This window comes from Galleria mellonella, unplaced genomic scaffold (assembly GCF_026898425.1).
Source record: "Galleria mellonella isolate WM207_F2 unplaced genomic scaffold, CSIRO_AGI_GalMel_v1 utg1053, whole genome shotgun sequence".
Lineage (NCBI taxonomy): Eukaryota > Metazoa > Arthropoda > Insecta > Lepidoptera > Pyralidae > Galleria > Galleria mellonella.
The window spans coordinates 357,141-372,434 of NW_026441968.1; the positions used below are offsets into that span (position 1 = coordinate 357,141).

At 36.7% G+C, this 15,294-nt stretch overlaps 2 protein-coding genes and 1 long non-coding RNA gene across 3 annotated transcripts in view; 2 read left to right on the forward strand and 1 right to left on the reverse strand.

The window, feature by feature from the left end:
- The window catches only part of LOC128202519 (uncharacterized), a 108,987-nt gene that overhangs the window by 54,787 nt on the left and 38,906 nt on the right, over positions 1–15,294 (forward strand). The gene's annotated exons all lie outside the window — the stretch shown is intronic.
- The window catches only part of LOC113511198 (uridine 5'-monophosphate synthase-like), a 29,176-nt gene that overhangs the window by 7,708 nt on the left and 6,174 nt on the right, over positions 1–15,294 (reverse strand). The gene's annotated exons all lie outside the window — the stretch shown is intronic.
- The window catches only part of LOC113516478 (tubulin beta chain-like), a 37,307-nt gene continuing 32,269 nt past the window's right edge, over positions 10,257–15,294 (forward strand). The window contains exon 1 of the mRNA XM_052903159.1: positions 10,257–10,455. Coding sequence (XP_052759119.1) covers positions 10,399–10,455 — 57 coding nt within the window. The 5' untranslated portion in view covers positions 10,257–10,398. The remainder of the gene's footprint in view (positions 10,456–15,294) is intronic.

Below are 15,294 nucleotides of genomic sequence, written 5' to 3' on the forward strand. Positions count from 1 at the left end.
TTAACCATGATAGTTTCCAGGGGGAACCGCGAGGAGGTCGACCTGGTTGGGTATATTGCTAGCAATGCGATTCTCAGTCCCCATTACTAATAATCCCTTCCCCCCAAGTATTTTAAGTTAGTTAAGTCACAGATAATATAATACTATGGTTAAGTTATGCATTTTATGTTATTCTGGCGGCCCGACCCGGCTTCGCACGGGTGGACATTTTTATAACATTCTTAAATGTGGTCATTGTGACATAACGATAATAGTTGGACATATAGTATCGCGAAGTTTTTTGTAATTATTGATATTGTCTTCAATATTTTAGAACATACTTTCTTACAATGGAAGATAGGTAGATACTCTTTATTGTTTCCTCCAAAAGATTACAATAGTAAACTTATTATAGGTACAAACAATTACAAGGAGATTTTAGATTTGTTATAAAATTTAATTCTCGTCATTTAGTGAAATTAAAATAAATATTAAGCAAAGTATTTTATTCAAAAATCTAGGATCTAAAATTAATAAATATATTTTATTTTATTTTATACAACTTAGAATGGCAAACAAGCTGACGGTCCGCCTGATGGAAAGTGGTAACCGTCGCCTATAGACATGAGCAGTACCATGGACATAACAGAGTACACTGTTTCGCCCATGATACCCCCCACGCGTTGCTATTCCTGAGGACTCAGGTGTTATTCCGTTCTGTACCCAGTAAATTCACGCCATATCCCACCCTTGAAACCGAAACACAGTCATGCAAACTATATGCAAATATATCTAAATACTAAATTTAAACTGATATGTCGTGCTTTTTTTTATGTTTTATTACACTCAACGAAAATTCGAATAACTTGTTACCTTATTAGCTGTATCTTGTGGTTTGACCAACGTGCATAAACATATAAAGTATCCTAAGTTCTAAATTATGATATAATCTAACCGTGTATCAAATTTCATTCAAATCCGTTCAGTAGTTTTTGCGTGAAAGAGTAACAAACATACATCTGTACATACGTACATCTTTATAAACATCGTATTTGCAATATTAACGAGATTATCTGATACATTAGTTCATTGACCTTAATAATAGTTACACAGATAATGTAAACTGTAAAGATTCGCAAAAATAGAGTAAACCAATAAACAGTGCGAGGTGAATGCTTGCTTGTAAAATCTAAACAACCTGGAACCGAATTTATACATGTAAGTATAATATATGCTGTAGCCGCGTTTGGCAGGCGGGTTGGCAAGCGCAGTTAAGCTTACCAGAGGGAGACTTTGTACAGAAGTCGATTGCTTGGGTACCTCTGTCCCATTCGTGTTTCAACCGTAAAGCAGTTGTGTTTGCATGGCTGTGTTTCGGTTTGAAGGGTGGGATATGGCGTGAATTTACTGGGTACAAAGGAATAACACCTGAGTCCTCAGAAATGGCAACGAATGGGGGGTATCATGGGCGAAACAGTATACTCTGTTATGTCCATGGTACTGCTCATGTCTATAGGCGACGGTTACCACTTTCCATCAAGTGGGCCGTCAGCTTGTTTGCCATTCTAAGTGGTATCAAAAAAAACACAAAAATACAAATCTTTCCTCTTTTTAATATTAGTATAAATGAGTGTTTAAAAAAATTTTCGTAATAAAAAAATATTCTTGTTCTATCAGAAATATGGTCTGACACCATCGTAGGAAGTTAAATTCTAGATTTAAAATAGCATCTTGTTGCCCCCATCCGCCGATATTTCCTGACGACAGCCTGTCTAGATTCCTGGCGCCATGCCAGAGGTGTCGTTGACTCGGACGCAACCCTGTGTGAAATGGGAATTTTAAACACATTCCTACGCTTTCAAAGATACAATATTAGACGTAAACATTATGGCGATCTACATATAGCGGGAGAGATACAATCTTAATATGTTGCTAGTAGAATATTGTAAAAGGACCTGAGGGAGACTTTGTACAAAAGTCGATTGCTTGGGTACTTCTGTCCTATTCGTGTTTCAACCGTGAAGCAGTTGTGTTTGCATGGCTGTGTTTTGGTTTGAAAGGTGGGATATGGCGTGAATTTACTGGGTACAGAGGAATACACAAGTACCATGGACATAACAGAGTATACTGTTTCGCCCATGATACCCCCCATGCGTTGCCATTCCTGAGGACTCACCTCAGGAATGGCAACGCATGGGGGGTATCATGGGCGAAACAGTATACTCTGTTATGTCCATAGTACTGCTCATGTCTATAGGCGACGGTTACCACTTTCCATCAGGTGGGTTGTCAGCTTGTTTGCCATTCTAAGTTGTATAAAAAAAAACAATGTTAAAACATGGGAGATATTTGTGAAAAATTGATATGAAGCGTCTTAATAAAAAGTAAAGTTTATTTTTATTTTTATGCAACTTAAAACGGCAAACAAGCTGACGGCCCACCTGATGGAAAGTGGTAACCGTCGCCTACTGCTCGTACTTTACTTTGTAACGCGCCGTTGCAATGTTACGCTAAAACCGACACAGCAAGCGCAACCAACCAATGAGATAGAGAAAAGTATAGATATAGGATGTTTTACATGCATTTACTAATTTATTTTAACAATTTTTTTTTAATAATTTCATATTACTTCGACACGAAATTCCTTTTTTATCGTAATGTATATATCTAATACTTATGCCCTGTGGCAGGGAATGCAGATAATTTGGTAACACCTTAACTCATATTGATATTTTAAATCTAGTATAGATATAGAGGGGGGAAAGGGATTGTTAGTAATGGAGACTGTGAATCCCATTGCTAGCAATATACCCAACCAGGTCGACCTCCTCGCGGTTCCGCCTGGAAACTATCATGGTTAATTCCTGATGAATTCATCATGACGGGCTAACTGGCCTGTTTTCATTCTCATCTATCACCCTTCACTGGTGCTCCGCCAGCGTATCCCGTTAGCGCACGCGGGGTTACCATACCATTTTCACCCATCAAAAAAAATATAAATAATCTTTATAGATTATAAAAAAAAAATATAACCAATACGTGAGCAAAAAAATACACTAGAATTGATAACTTCCTATTTTTTTTTGTAAACTTATCAGTCTTCGAGATTGATAAGTTTATAAACACACACTTCTTACAACTTTTTTTAATGTTGGCAAAGGTTTTGTACGTTTCACAATTGGCAGGGCCGTAGATATTCGACGAGAGTGGAGCGGGTGTCCGCGGCGGGCGTCCGCGGCGGGCGTCCGCAGCGGGCATCCGCGGCGGGCGTTTGCTTTTTGTACAATTTGCCGCGTCTCGAAATAACGGTAGGTAACATATCACTGACAGATTGAATTGGTGTCTGTGTCATGTAACATTTATTGATTCTAGAGATTGATCTTGATTGGAAATATTGACACTTGATTGAATATGTAATTTATCATGATATTATGGAATTTATCTAGTATTTTTTTCTAATGGATGATAATAGAATGGTTACCCCGCCTGCGATATCGGTATACACTAACAGGGCACTAGTGAGAGATGATAAGTGAGAATGAAACAGGTCAGTTAGCCCACTGTGACGAATCTAACAATAAATCAATCACATTAGTTTCTAGGGGGAACCACGAGGAGGTCGACCTGATAGGGTATATTGCTAGCAATGGGGTTACTAATACCCATTACTAACAATCCCTTCTACCCCAATATTTAGTATTATACAGCGAACGCTCTATATAAGCAACATTCTTTATATTTTATTTATTCTACTCAGCTGAGTTAGTAAATTTATTATTGTTCGTTATTCGTCATTGAACTTAAAAAGTAAAATTGTGTTTTTGATTTCCGCGCATTGTTTGAGAAAGTACTATACAAGCCTTGGGCACAACTAGGCATTGATGGGCTCACGTATGTGTGCCTCGGCTACGCCTCGTCCCACATTTGCACGTTCGTCCATCAACACGTTGCTGGCCGCTGCAGTAATGTACTATTTCCAGACGGTAAGTATTTTTATATTCCTTTTTTCCCTATAAGCAACTTTTCCCAATAAGAAACTTTTTTGTTGAAATTGGTTCAAATGATTTGCTTATATGGAGCGTTCACTGTATCAGTCATCGTCATCATATCAGACGTTAATCGTCCACTGCTGAAGATAGGCCTCTCGTTATTGGAAGGTTTTGCCAGTAGTTGGCACGCTTGGCAGACAGTTTGGTGACCGCAGTCAGGCTTTACAGATGTTTAAAGAGGGATGCTGCTGCCCATTCCTCGCCCTCCCTTAGTCGCTTCTTACGACACAACGGGAAAGGTGGCCTGTTCTATGCCGGGATCTCACGACGTCCACACTTACACACATTCATAATCAAACTAGCGGCCCGTCCCGGCTTCGCACGGGTGGACATTTATACAACATTTTAAAAAATCATTATTGTGACATAACGATAATAGTTGGATATATAGTATCGCGAAGTTTTTTGTAGTTATTGATATTTTCTTCAATATTGTAGAACATACTTTTGTTCTATCACCAATAGTTTCCGCAGCGCACGCGACCAAAGATATTTTATAGCGTTTTTTTTACACCTTGAGTTACGTTACCAAAGTTTTAGTAAGGATCCCTAATCTTAATTATATTATAGCAATAAATATAGTCCATGTTACTCAGGGTGAATGTAGCTCTCTAGTGGTGAAAAAGTTTTTGAAATCGGCAAAGTAGTTTTTGAGTTTATTCATTACAAACACACATACACACAAAACACAAATCTTTCCTCTTTATAATATTAGTATAGATAACCTAAATATTAAATAGATATTAAGATTTAATAATCAAAATATAATTGACATGAAGTCAACACGAGAAAACAGTTCAATGGATTGCAAATTCGAAGCAACTTTACATAATAAAGAATTATTGCATTTTTTTTTATCGAAAGAAAATTTATTGCTCATTTAAAGAGTTCACTAATCATGTTTATTTACGATCTACATTCAACACAAGCCACTGTCATATGACATGATAACCTCGGCAGGAGATAACAGCCCCCGGGGGCCTGCTGATCCTGTGACTCATTATGTTTGAAGGTCTCGTGACACATGTCGCTCTCGACTTTATCGTTTCTTTGGTGAAATTGTCTTGTCTTTTTTTATGCAACTTAGAATGGCAAACAAGCTGACGGTCCACCTGATGTAAAGTGGTAACCGTCGCCTATAGACATGAGCAGTACCATGGACATAACAGAGTATACTGTTTCGCCCATGATACCTCCGATGTGTTATTCCTCTGTACCCTGTAAATTCACTGCCATATCCCACCCTTCAAACCGAAATACAGCCATGCAAACACAACTGCTTCACGGTAGAAACGTAAATGGGACAGAGGTATCCAAGCAAACGACTTTTATACAATCTCCCTCAGGTCATTTAGATTCGGTATTTGGTTTCATTTGGAGATTGTTTCTGTGATAATTAAAAAAAATTGCTTACCATTTCATTAAGTTCTCAACCGACTTCAAAAAGAAAGAATTTCTTAGTTTTTTAATGTTCATAACCTCTATAATTCCCTTAGACCGGTCCCAGAGAAATTTTATCAAATTGCGCTCAGTAGTTTAGTTTTAAATGAAAATAACTGTTTTTTTTTTTATATATATAATTGAAGTCTTCTTTTTTTGTGGAACTCTAATTATAATGAATCGAGACCATAGTAGCCAACATATTATAATGACAAGAAATCAGCTTTCCACTTTTAGTATAATTATAAACACTCACTTCCTAGCTCGCAGCGGGAATTGAGTGAAACGCGCCAATACACAGCGGGGCGACTACAGCTGACACATACGAAATAAAAATGTCCACCCTACCGTACCGTAGTAGTTGATTTTTTTACCATAGATTTATTTAAAACTATCTGTTTCCCGCTGCTTTGTCTGCGTAAATCACTGTAAAAAATATCCTACGTGTTAAGTTAGGATATAGTCAACCCGTGTGCAAAGTCTCATTCAAAATTGTTTAGACGTTTAAACGTGACAAACATATTACAACTTTTACATTTATATTAATTAGGATTAAGTGGTTTTTTATTATTAAGTTCGAAGTGGTACTGAGTCGATGTAAGTTTTTTTATGCAACTTCGAATGGCAAACAAGCTGACGGCCCACCTGATTGAAAATGGTAACCGTGGCCTATAGACATGAACAGTACCGTGTACATAACAGAGTATACTGTTTCGCCCATGATACCCCCCGTGCGTTGCCATTCCTGAGGACTTCGGTGTTATTCCTCTGTACCGTGTAAATTCACTGCCATATCCCACCCTTCAAACCAAAACACAGCCATGCAAACACAACTGCTTCACGGTTGAAACACGAATGGGACAGAGATGTTCAAGCAAACGACTTTTGTACAATATCTCCCTCTGGTACATTTACACTGTACAAATATGCCAAACAGTATTTGATCATTATGAAAATTCATAACTTTTACAATTTATATTGAAAGAGAACAAGTTTGCATTACCATCAGTTCCCAAACTAGGCCTGTATCTTGGGTATTAAGAATATAATATAAATAACTTCATTTTTTTAAAATATGAGCGAATCCGAATATGAGTTTTTTTTTATAGGTGCAAATGGTATGGTAACCCCGCCTGCGCTAACGGAATACGCTGGCGGAGCACCAGTGAAGAGTGATAGATGAGAAAGAAAACAGGCCAGTTAGCCCATCATGATGAATTCATCAGGAATTAATCATGATAGTTTCCAGGGGGAACCGCGAGGAGGTCGACTTAGTTGGGTAAATTGCTAGCAATAGGATTCTCAGTCTCCGTTACTAACAATCCCTTCCCCGCCCGCGAATATGAGTTGGCATTTCAATCTGTTGAACAAAGTAGTTCCGAAAAACACACCGCCTTTTTCATTTGGAATGGCAAAGAAGCTGACGACCAACTTGATGGAAAGTGGTAATAATAAAAGGCCCCTGAGTGAAGCAAATTGTTAGTAATGGGATCTAACTGACCCATTGCTAGCAATACACCCTACCAGGTCGATCTCCACGCGGTTCCCTCTGGAAAGCATCGTGGTTATTTCTAGTGGAATACGTCACGATGGGCTAAGTGACTTCGGTCGTCGCCTATCATCCTTCACTGGCGCCCCGTCAGCGTATACCGATAGCGCAGGCGAGGTTACCATTCCATTATCGCCTATTAATATACATATATATTAATGGGCGAACTAGGTACCTCTGTCGCATTCGTGTTACTACCGTGAAACAAAATTGAAGGGTGGAATATGGCGTGAATTTACAGGGTACAGAGGAATAACACCTGAGTCCTCAGTAATGGTAACGCATGGGGGGGGGTATCATGGGCGAAACAGTATACTCTGTTATGTCCATGGTACTGCTCATGTGTATAGGCGACGGTTACCACTGTCCATCAGGTGGGCCGCTAGTTTGCCACTATTAGCTTACTACGCATGTGCTATGTTTAGTAAGTACATAACAATTATGACGATTGTGCAGCACCAATCTTATTCAACGTACTGACCTACATACTATTTTTATTGTTTATATCGACTGCTAATTGTCCATTGTTAAACATATACCTTCATAAAGGGGGGTTTTTTTTAGGTGATAATGAAATAGTGACCCGACCCGCGCTATCGGTATACACCGGCGGGGCACCAGTAAGGGATGATAGGTGAGGATGAAGCAGGTCTGTTAGCCCAGCCTGACAAATTCAACGAGAATTGTTCACGATGGTTTCCAGGGGGAACCACGTGGAGGTCGACCTGATAGAGCATATTGCTAGCAATGGGGCTGACAAACTCCATTGCTAACAATCCCTTCCTCCCCATAAAGGGGGGGTTTGCCAGTAATTGCCGCATCTGGCAGGCGGGTTGACAACCGCGGTTAGACATTGATGTTGTTTCAAGAGGGACGTTGCTCTCCATCCCTCGACCATTGAGTTAGTTTAGTCGCCTCTTACGACACCCACGGGAAAGGAAACAGTGGCCTATTCTATGCCGGGACCACACGGCGGATGCGGTACAAAAGGCGGACTCAATGCTAGTAACATTCTCTACCAGTCAACCTTTGGGATGAACAGTGAATGAACGTGGTGAACATTATTGGGTTAGGTGAAGAAAATAACAGCTAATAATGTATATATAAATAATATAAAATGATGATTATAATATATAAAGGGGAAAAGGAATTGTTAGCAATGGGGATTATAATAATAATATACTATATCAGGTCGACCTCCACGCGGTTCTCCCTGAAAACCATCGTGACTAATTTATCATTGAATTTATCACGGTGGGCTAACTGACCTGCCTTTTCATCCTCACCTATCATCCCTCACTGGTGCCCCGCCAGCGTATACCAATAGCGCGGTCTGGGTTACCATTCTATTATCATCCGTTAAAAAAAAACTTTAGACATTGATTCAGGAATTGAAATAAATCATTATTGCAGCGAATAGAAAAAAAAAAATTAACTGCATTTTGTTTAAGTATTTGTTTTTTAGAATCCTTGAGCGTTCTAGAAAAGTATTTAGCACAGACACAGGTTTTTTTAGACCTTTTTTTTCTGATTGTATGCCAGTGTTGCCTACAAGGAAAATTGGCTGCATTCAATGTACAAAGACGCAGACAAAAAACTCATTTACGTTAAAGTAACCTCTGTCCCATTCGTGTTTCTACCGTGAAGCAGTTGTGTTTGCATGGCTGTTTCGGTTTGAAGGATGGGATATGGCGTGAATTTACAGGGTACAGAGGAATAACACCTGAGTTCTCAGGAATGGCAACGCATGGGGGGTATTATAGGTGAAACTGTATACTCTGTTATGTCCATGCTACTGCTTGTGTCTATAGGCGACGGTTACCACTTTCCATCAGGTGGGCCGTCAGCTTGTTTGCCATTCTAAGTCGTATAAAAAAATTTTGCTTATTGTAAAATTAATATAAAATAACAATTTATCTTTCTATCTATCTATCTATACCGTGCGAAGTCGAAGCGAATTGCTAGTATTTAAGAAATTCAATACAATATTAATTTAATATGCTGCTTACCCAACTAATCTAAGCTACAAATCGAGGAGGGGGAGGGATTGTTAGTAACGCAGACTACCAGTCGCATGAGAAAGAAATGGTGAAAGATGAGAATAAATGTTTCCATTCTCATCTTTCACCCTTCACTGGTGCTCCGCCAGCGTATCCCGTTAGCGCAGGCGGGGCTACCATACCATTTTCACCCATAAAAAAACAACAACACATGAAGAGACAGACGGACAGACACGAAGAAATTATAAGGTTCCGTTTAAGTTGTTTGACGACGGAACTCAAAAACGGCGCGCAGAGAGCGGCGGCAGAATGTAATTAGAGCTTAGAATTAATTTATGGTTTCGTTGTTGTCGTGAACTCGTGAATCATACACCAGTGTTGCCAGAAATATGAACAATTTACCATTGTATTTTTGTGGAAAATATAATAAAACATAAAATAGATATAAACTTACATTACCTTTATATTTATTGTACTCCACACTAGCTGTATCCCGTGGCTTCGCCCACGTGTATCAGCACATAAGATATAATCTACCCATGTACCAAATATTCATTTAAATACATTTAGTAATTTATGCGGTAAAATGTAAAAAAAAAAAACATTATCCAACCATATAAACTTTTGCAATTACAATATTAATAGGATTATAATATCTTATTAGTGAAATGTCAGTCGGTATTGAGTGGTATGGAATGTGCTTCCAGGTGTTCTTTAGCTGGATTTTCAAAACACAAAGCTTTTTTTGAGCTTTATACCTAAAAACATGCTACGTCTATATTGTTTTTTACTTTACCAGTATTATCACTATAAATTAATTATATTTTACACTTGTACGTAAAATGAATAGCAGAACGTTGCTCTTTGCAACATACGCATTAATTTATTTATTTATTCACATTTCACACACATGAATGACTATCTATAATTTATATTTTATTTAGTTAATAGTATAGTATGTAGTTGTAGATGCATGTTTCTAAAAGTAAGTTTAGTCTCTCTCTGTCTCTCTCTTCCTATTTCTCTCTCTGTGTGTGTATACTCACATGTCGTACTATAATTTAAAAAATCCTGTTTACATCCATGTATTCCTTTATTCCATTTAAAATAACTGGATTTTTTTAAAATTAAATACAATTATAATACAAAATCGTTTAATTTTTACCCCATTTCTCAGCATAATTTTCAATGCTGGCCACACCACCCCCTAACGCAGTCCGTACAATCATTTGGTCGCTCGTTCCTTATTTCATTTCTCGATTAGCCCGTTGAGTGTGCGACGGCGGGATCGTCTCGCCAGTTCAGTTTACGTTCAACCGGCAAACGGTACTGACAGTTTTAATATTAGTCGTAGGAAACTTTAAATTAAATAAACACAAACATGAGGGAAATAGTGCACCTTCAGGCCGGACAGTGCGGGAACCAGATTGGCGCAAAAGTAAGTGATTTTAATTTCAAATTTGCAACGTTCCATTTGACAGTTACGTTTCAATTTTTTTTTTCATTTACAGCAAGCAACTTTTTATTTTTTTTATTTTTTATTGTAAGATCTTTGAGTATTTATACTGATTTAAATAAAGAGACCAGTCGATGTTACTGTAAAATTTTATATTAATTATTTATTAAGTTGCCATTATTGCCAACTTATTACGAATGAAAGTAGCATGCATCTGTCAAATCGTCATAATTTCGTTTTGCTCCACTTTCGTTGTGTGTAATTAGTTTAACACTTTTTATTAGAGAATCATGCTCTCGTTTATTACAATTAGCGTTCATTAACGCGAGAAGGTACTTCGGAATCTTTCATGTTAGTAACAAAAAAGTAAAATCGGTAAATACTCCGTTCTCACTGTTTTTTGAAATTATTTTTGAGTGCTACCTACTTAATAAAGTTGTTATTTCGATCATTGTTATTTCAGAAACGGCAAAAACTTTAATTGTTCTATTTTTATGTCAATATATAATACCTGTATATTTGTATGTAAAATCACTAATTAAAAAAGAAGCCATTAAATGAAAATTATTTAAAAAAACCTTTCGTATAATTTTAATCCATTGTTATGTATGTACAGAAAGTTACATTATATATTTTTTATTATTAAACCAACCTAAATAAAAATCGAAACTAAATAGTATCTATCTATAACTCTTAATTCGAATATAGAATTGAAACTTTTTAAAATTTTCACTGTTTTTTTTAAACTTATGTAAGTATCGAATACTAATGTATAATGCCTAGTTTTTTTTTTTTATACAGATAAAAAATCTTTTCACAACGGTTTAGAAAAGAGAAAAAAAATATTCTCTTTTAGGTATAAATAAATAGCTTTCACTGTGCGGTTCTAAGTGTGACAGTGGCGACTGTGATTGTGCTGTTCTAATGCTTTTTTATTGGAGCAAAGCAAAAACCGATATGCTTTCTAATTAAATATCCATGCGACGCCGGCAAAATTATAAGTTGCAGAATAACGACATTTTCTTTTTTATTATTCTTGCAAATTCTAAAAATGTTTAGCTGCTCCATTGAAATTTTTTTTTAATAAATTTTTCACGTTATTAAAATTATTACGATTTTAACTGATTTTAGAAGAAGAAATAATTTATTTATTTACTATTAATAATTTCTGTATTACTATCGGTGTAAAATCATTATAAAATGGTAATATTAGTATTCAGACAGAATCTGAAATATATATATAGCAAGCTAAAGTGGCAACGTGCTGGTCACTTAGCTCGAAGAATCGACCAGGACTATAGGAAAGAAAGATTCTTAAGTAGCGACCCCGTACGGACAAACGCAGTGTAGGTTGCGCCCTCACTAGATGGAGTGACGACTTCAAATACACTGTAGGGAATCAGTAGATGCAGGTGACTCAGGACCGTCCCTTATGGGGCAGTCTATGGGGGAAGTGTGAATATTGACATTTGAGAACGAAATGTAAAGTTTGATACTTTACAATACATAAGCCTAAGAGGTTTAAGTGGTAGTAAAAATCCATAGTTTTTTTTAATGTATAATTAAAAAAAAAAGTCAATGTTTAGTAATGGGCAGTTAACGACTGATGTATGATGGTAACAAATATACTGACAAATAGGCACCAAGATGGTGATGATTTTCTTAAATTAGTTTTTTTTTTTTATGTAATTAAGGTGTTTTAGTGATGGGTAGTCTGTGCTTACCTGCCCCATGAGGGCCTGCGTGAAGATAGATTAAATACAATCCTAGTCTTGACTTATAGTCGAATTTTATGATTATAACAATTATAAGTAAATGGAAGCCTTAATTTACCACAAACATGTCACGAAATGTCTGTATTTAACCTCATATTTTATATTTAATTGCCTCTCACTAAGTGCTTTTGATATAACTTCACTATTGTCATATTCTATTGCTGAAAAATGGCCGACTGACCGTTATAGACCGTTATTATTTTATAATAAGAAGCACTTTCAAATATGGAATCTATACGCGATAATTTTCAGTAATGACAAACGAACGGTTGATCCAATCGGTTTGTAAATTGGAATTTGGAACGCACTTATTATAACGCTATTCGAATTCGACAATTAAAAATTTTGTTCCGAGAACAGACTACAATCTATTGTCTATGAATTAGAAAAAAAAGTTGACACGATCTGAATTTTTAAAAATCCATGCCATCATTTTTGTGAAGACCGAACCGACCTATCAGTATTCGGAGCAAATGATTTATTTCTTATCTTTATTGTTTGTTAGGTCATTGTACCTACAAAAATTAGTCGTGTATAATAAATAGTACTTGTAAATGTTATATTTATGTTTATAATAGTTCTAATTGGTCAAAATAATTTATTTTTTTAAAAACATTTTATAAAACTTAAGTTTTTGGTTATGTAACTTTTTTATGGCAAACAAGCTAACGGCCCACTTGATGGAAAGTGGTAACCGTCGCCTGTAGACATTGGCAGTACCATGGACATAACAAAGTATACTGTTTCGCCCATGATACCACCCATGCGTTGCCTCAGATTTTATTCCTTTGTACCCTGTAAATTCACTGCCATATCCCACCCTTCAAAGCGAAACACAGCCATGCAAACACAACTGCTTCACGGTTGAAACACGAATAGGACAGAGGTGGCCAAGCAAACGACTTTTGTACAGTCTCCCTCTGGTAAGTGTATCTACAATTCGATATGGCATTTTTTTTTTATGTCATTCGATTCGATCTTACATTTCTATGTGTAAATGTTCAAATTTACACAAATATTAACTAATCATCTTATTCGTCTGTTTGTAAAATTTATATTTGTTTTTATAACGAGGTCAGTGACCTGAATTATAAACAAAATTGTTTGTTTTAATTGTATCGCTAAATGAGTTGCTAAGGCAAATTTCGAGGAAGATTTTTAGGAAGTGATAGTATAATGTAATAGTTGCTCGGGAAAAAGGTAAAAATCCTTTCTTTTTCTAGATTTTCTCGTGGGTGTCGTGAGAGGTAAATGAAGGAACGGTCGACGGATAGGCGACAGCGTCCCTCTTAAAACAAAAGCCTTATTGCGGTTACCGGGGGAAAGGGATTGCTAGTAATGGAGACTGAGAATCCCATTGCTAGCAATATACCCAACCAGGTCGACCTCCTCGCGGTTGCCCCTACAAACTATCATGGTTAAATCCAGATGAATTCATCATGATGGGCTAACTGAGCTGTTTGCTTGTGTTGCCAAGCATGGCTGCTACTGGCAAAACCCCTCTTATGGGGGAGGCCTAGATTCAGCGGTGGACAGTTAACGTCTGATATGATAATGATCAATACACATTTACAAAATTTCATTAAAATCGATTCAGCAGTTTCGGAGATTAGAGTGACCGAACATACTGACACGGCATTTACAATGTTAAGAGGATAAATGCACTGTCAGACAAAGTAGCGAGTATTCAGTATGTTTTACTGCATTAAGCCTTTGAAAATAAGTTCAAGGCTTGTTCCAGTCGACTGCTTGTGAGTCACTCAGGAAACAGTCTTTGCTTTGTTACAAATATTGCAATATAAGCCCTCAGATGTAGTAAAAATCTAAATAGAATTTGTTACATTTCGTCTGCCTCGTCGAAAATCCACCTGTGCACTAGAGATAGGTAACATTAGATATCTATAAATTGAGTTTTCCTGGACATTAATGAGACTTTGTACAAAGGTCGATTGCTTGGGCACCTCTGTTCCATTCGTGTTTCAACCGTGTGTGCATGGCTGTGGCTGTGTTTGCATGGCTGCGTTTCTGTTTGAAGGTTGGGATATGGCGTGAATTTACTGGGTACAGAGGAATAACACCTGAGTCCTCAGGAATGGCAACGCATGGGGGGTATCATGGGCGAAAGAGTACACTCTGTTATGTCCATAGTACTGCTCATGTCTATAGGCGACGGTTACCACTTTCCATCAGGTGGGCCGTCAGCTTGTTTGCTATTTTAAGTTGTATAAAAAAAAGAACCACCCATTGCGATATCGCCAAAACCATTCATTATGGGTATTTACATTTATTACGAGCCGCCTCTTTTAGATATTATACATATATTGGATAACCGATTCTAATATATCTGTTATTGGGCCAATATATGTATAAATTTTGGCACTAAAATATATAGGTATTGCTATATATAATATTACCCTTACTTTGTACATTTTCGTTCGTATAATCTGTATTAATTCTCTGACCGCGCATTTTTCCCTCCATTTTCGTACGTCGCTTTGACAACAAATAGCAGTACGGCATCTAGCGAGATTCTGAGGAATAATATCAATCTAGCAAAACAAAAATGGCGGGATAACAACGTCAATAAACATAAAAAATGCGAGCACGTTGAAATCGCGGGATGCGTAAAATTAAACTAGTAGATACGAGTATTGCACGCGGAAATCGCGGTCAGAGGGTTAAAAGTGAATTTATAAAAGTGTAAATAAATAAATAAATAATCGATTTTCGATTGAAACGAATAAACATGCGACAATTCTAGTGTGAATATCACTTTTCCTTTGCTTTCTTAAAAACCTTACATCGTCATAAACATAGTTTTTTTTTTTTCATTTATTGTGACTTTGGCGAAAGCCATCAGCTAAAAAGTAACAATTACAAGGTAACAGAACACAAAATTACAAGACAAATTACAAATATTACAATGGTTATAAATTAATTATAATATACAAAGAAAGTAAGTTTAGTAGAAAGGTATAAGTTACAATTACTTTTTGAATTTCACCGATTGTTGAAGTAACATAATTAAAAATTTCTTGGTACAAAA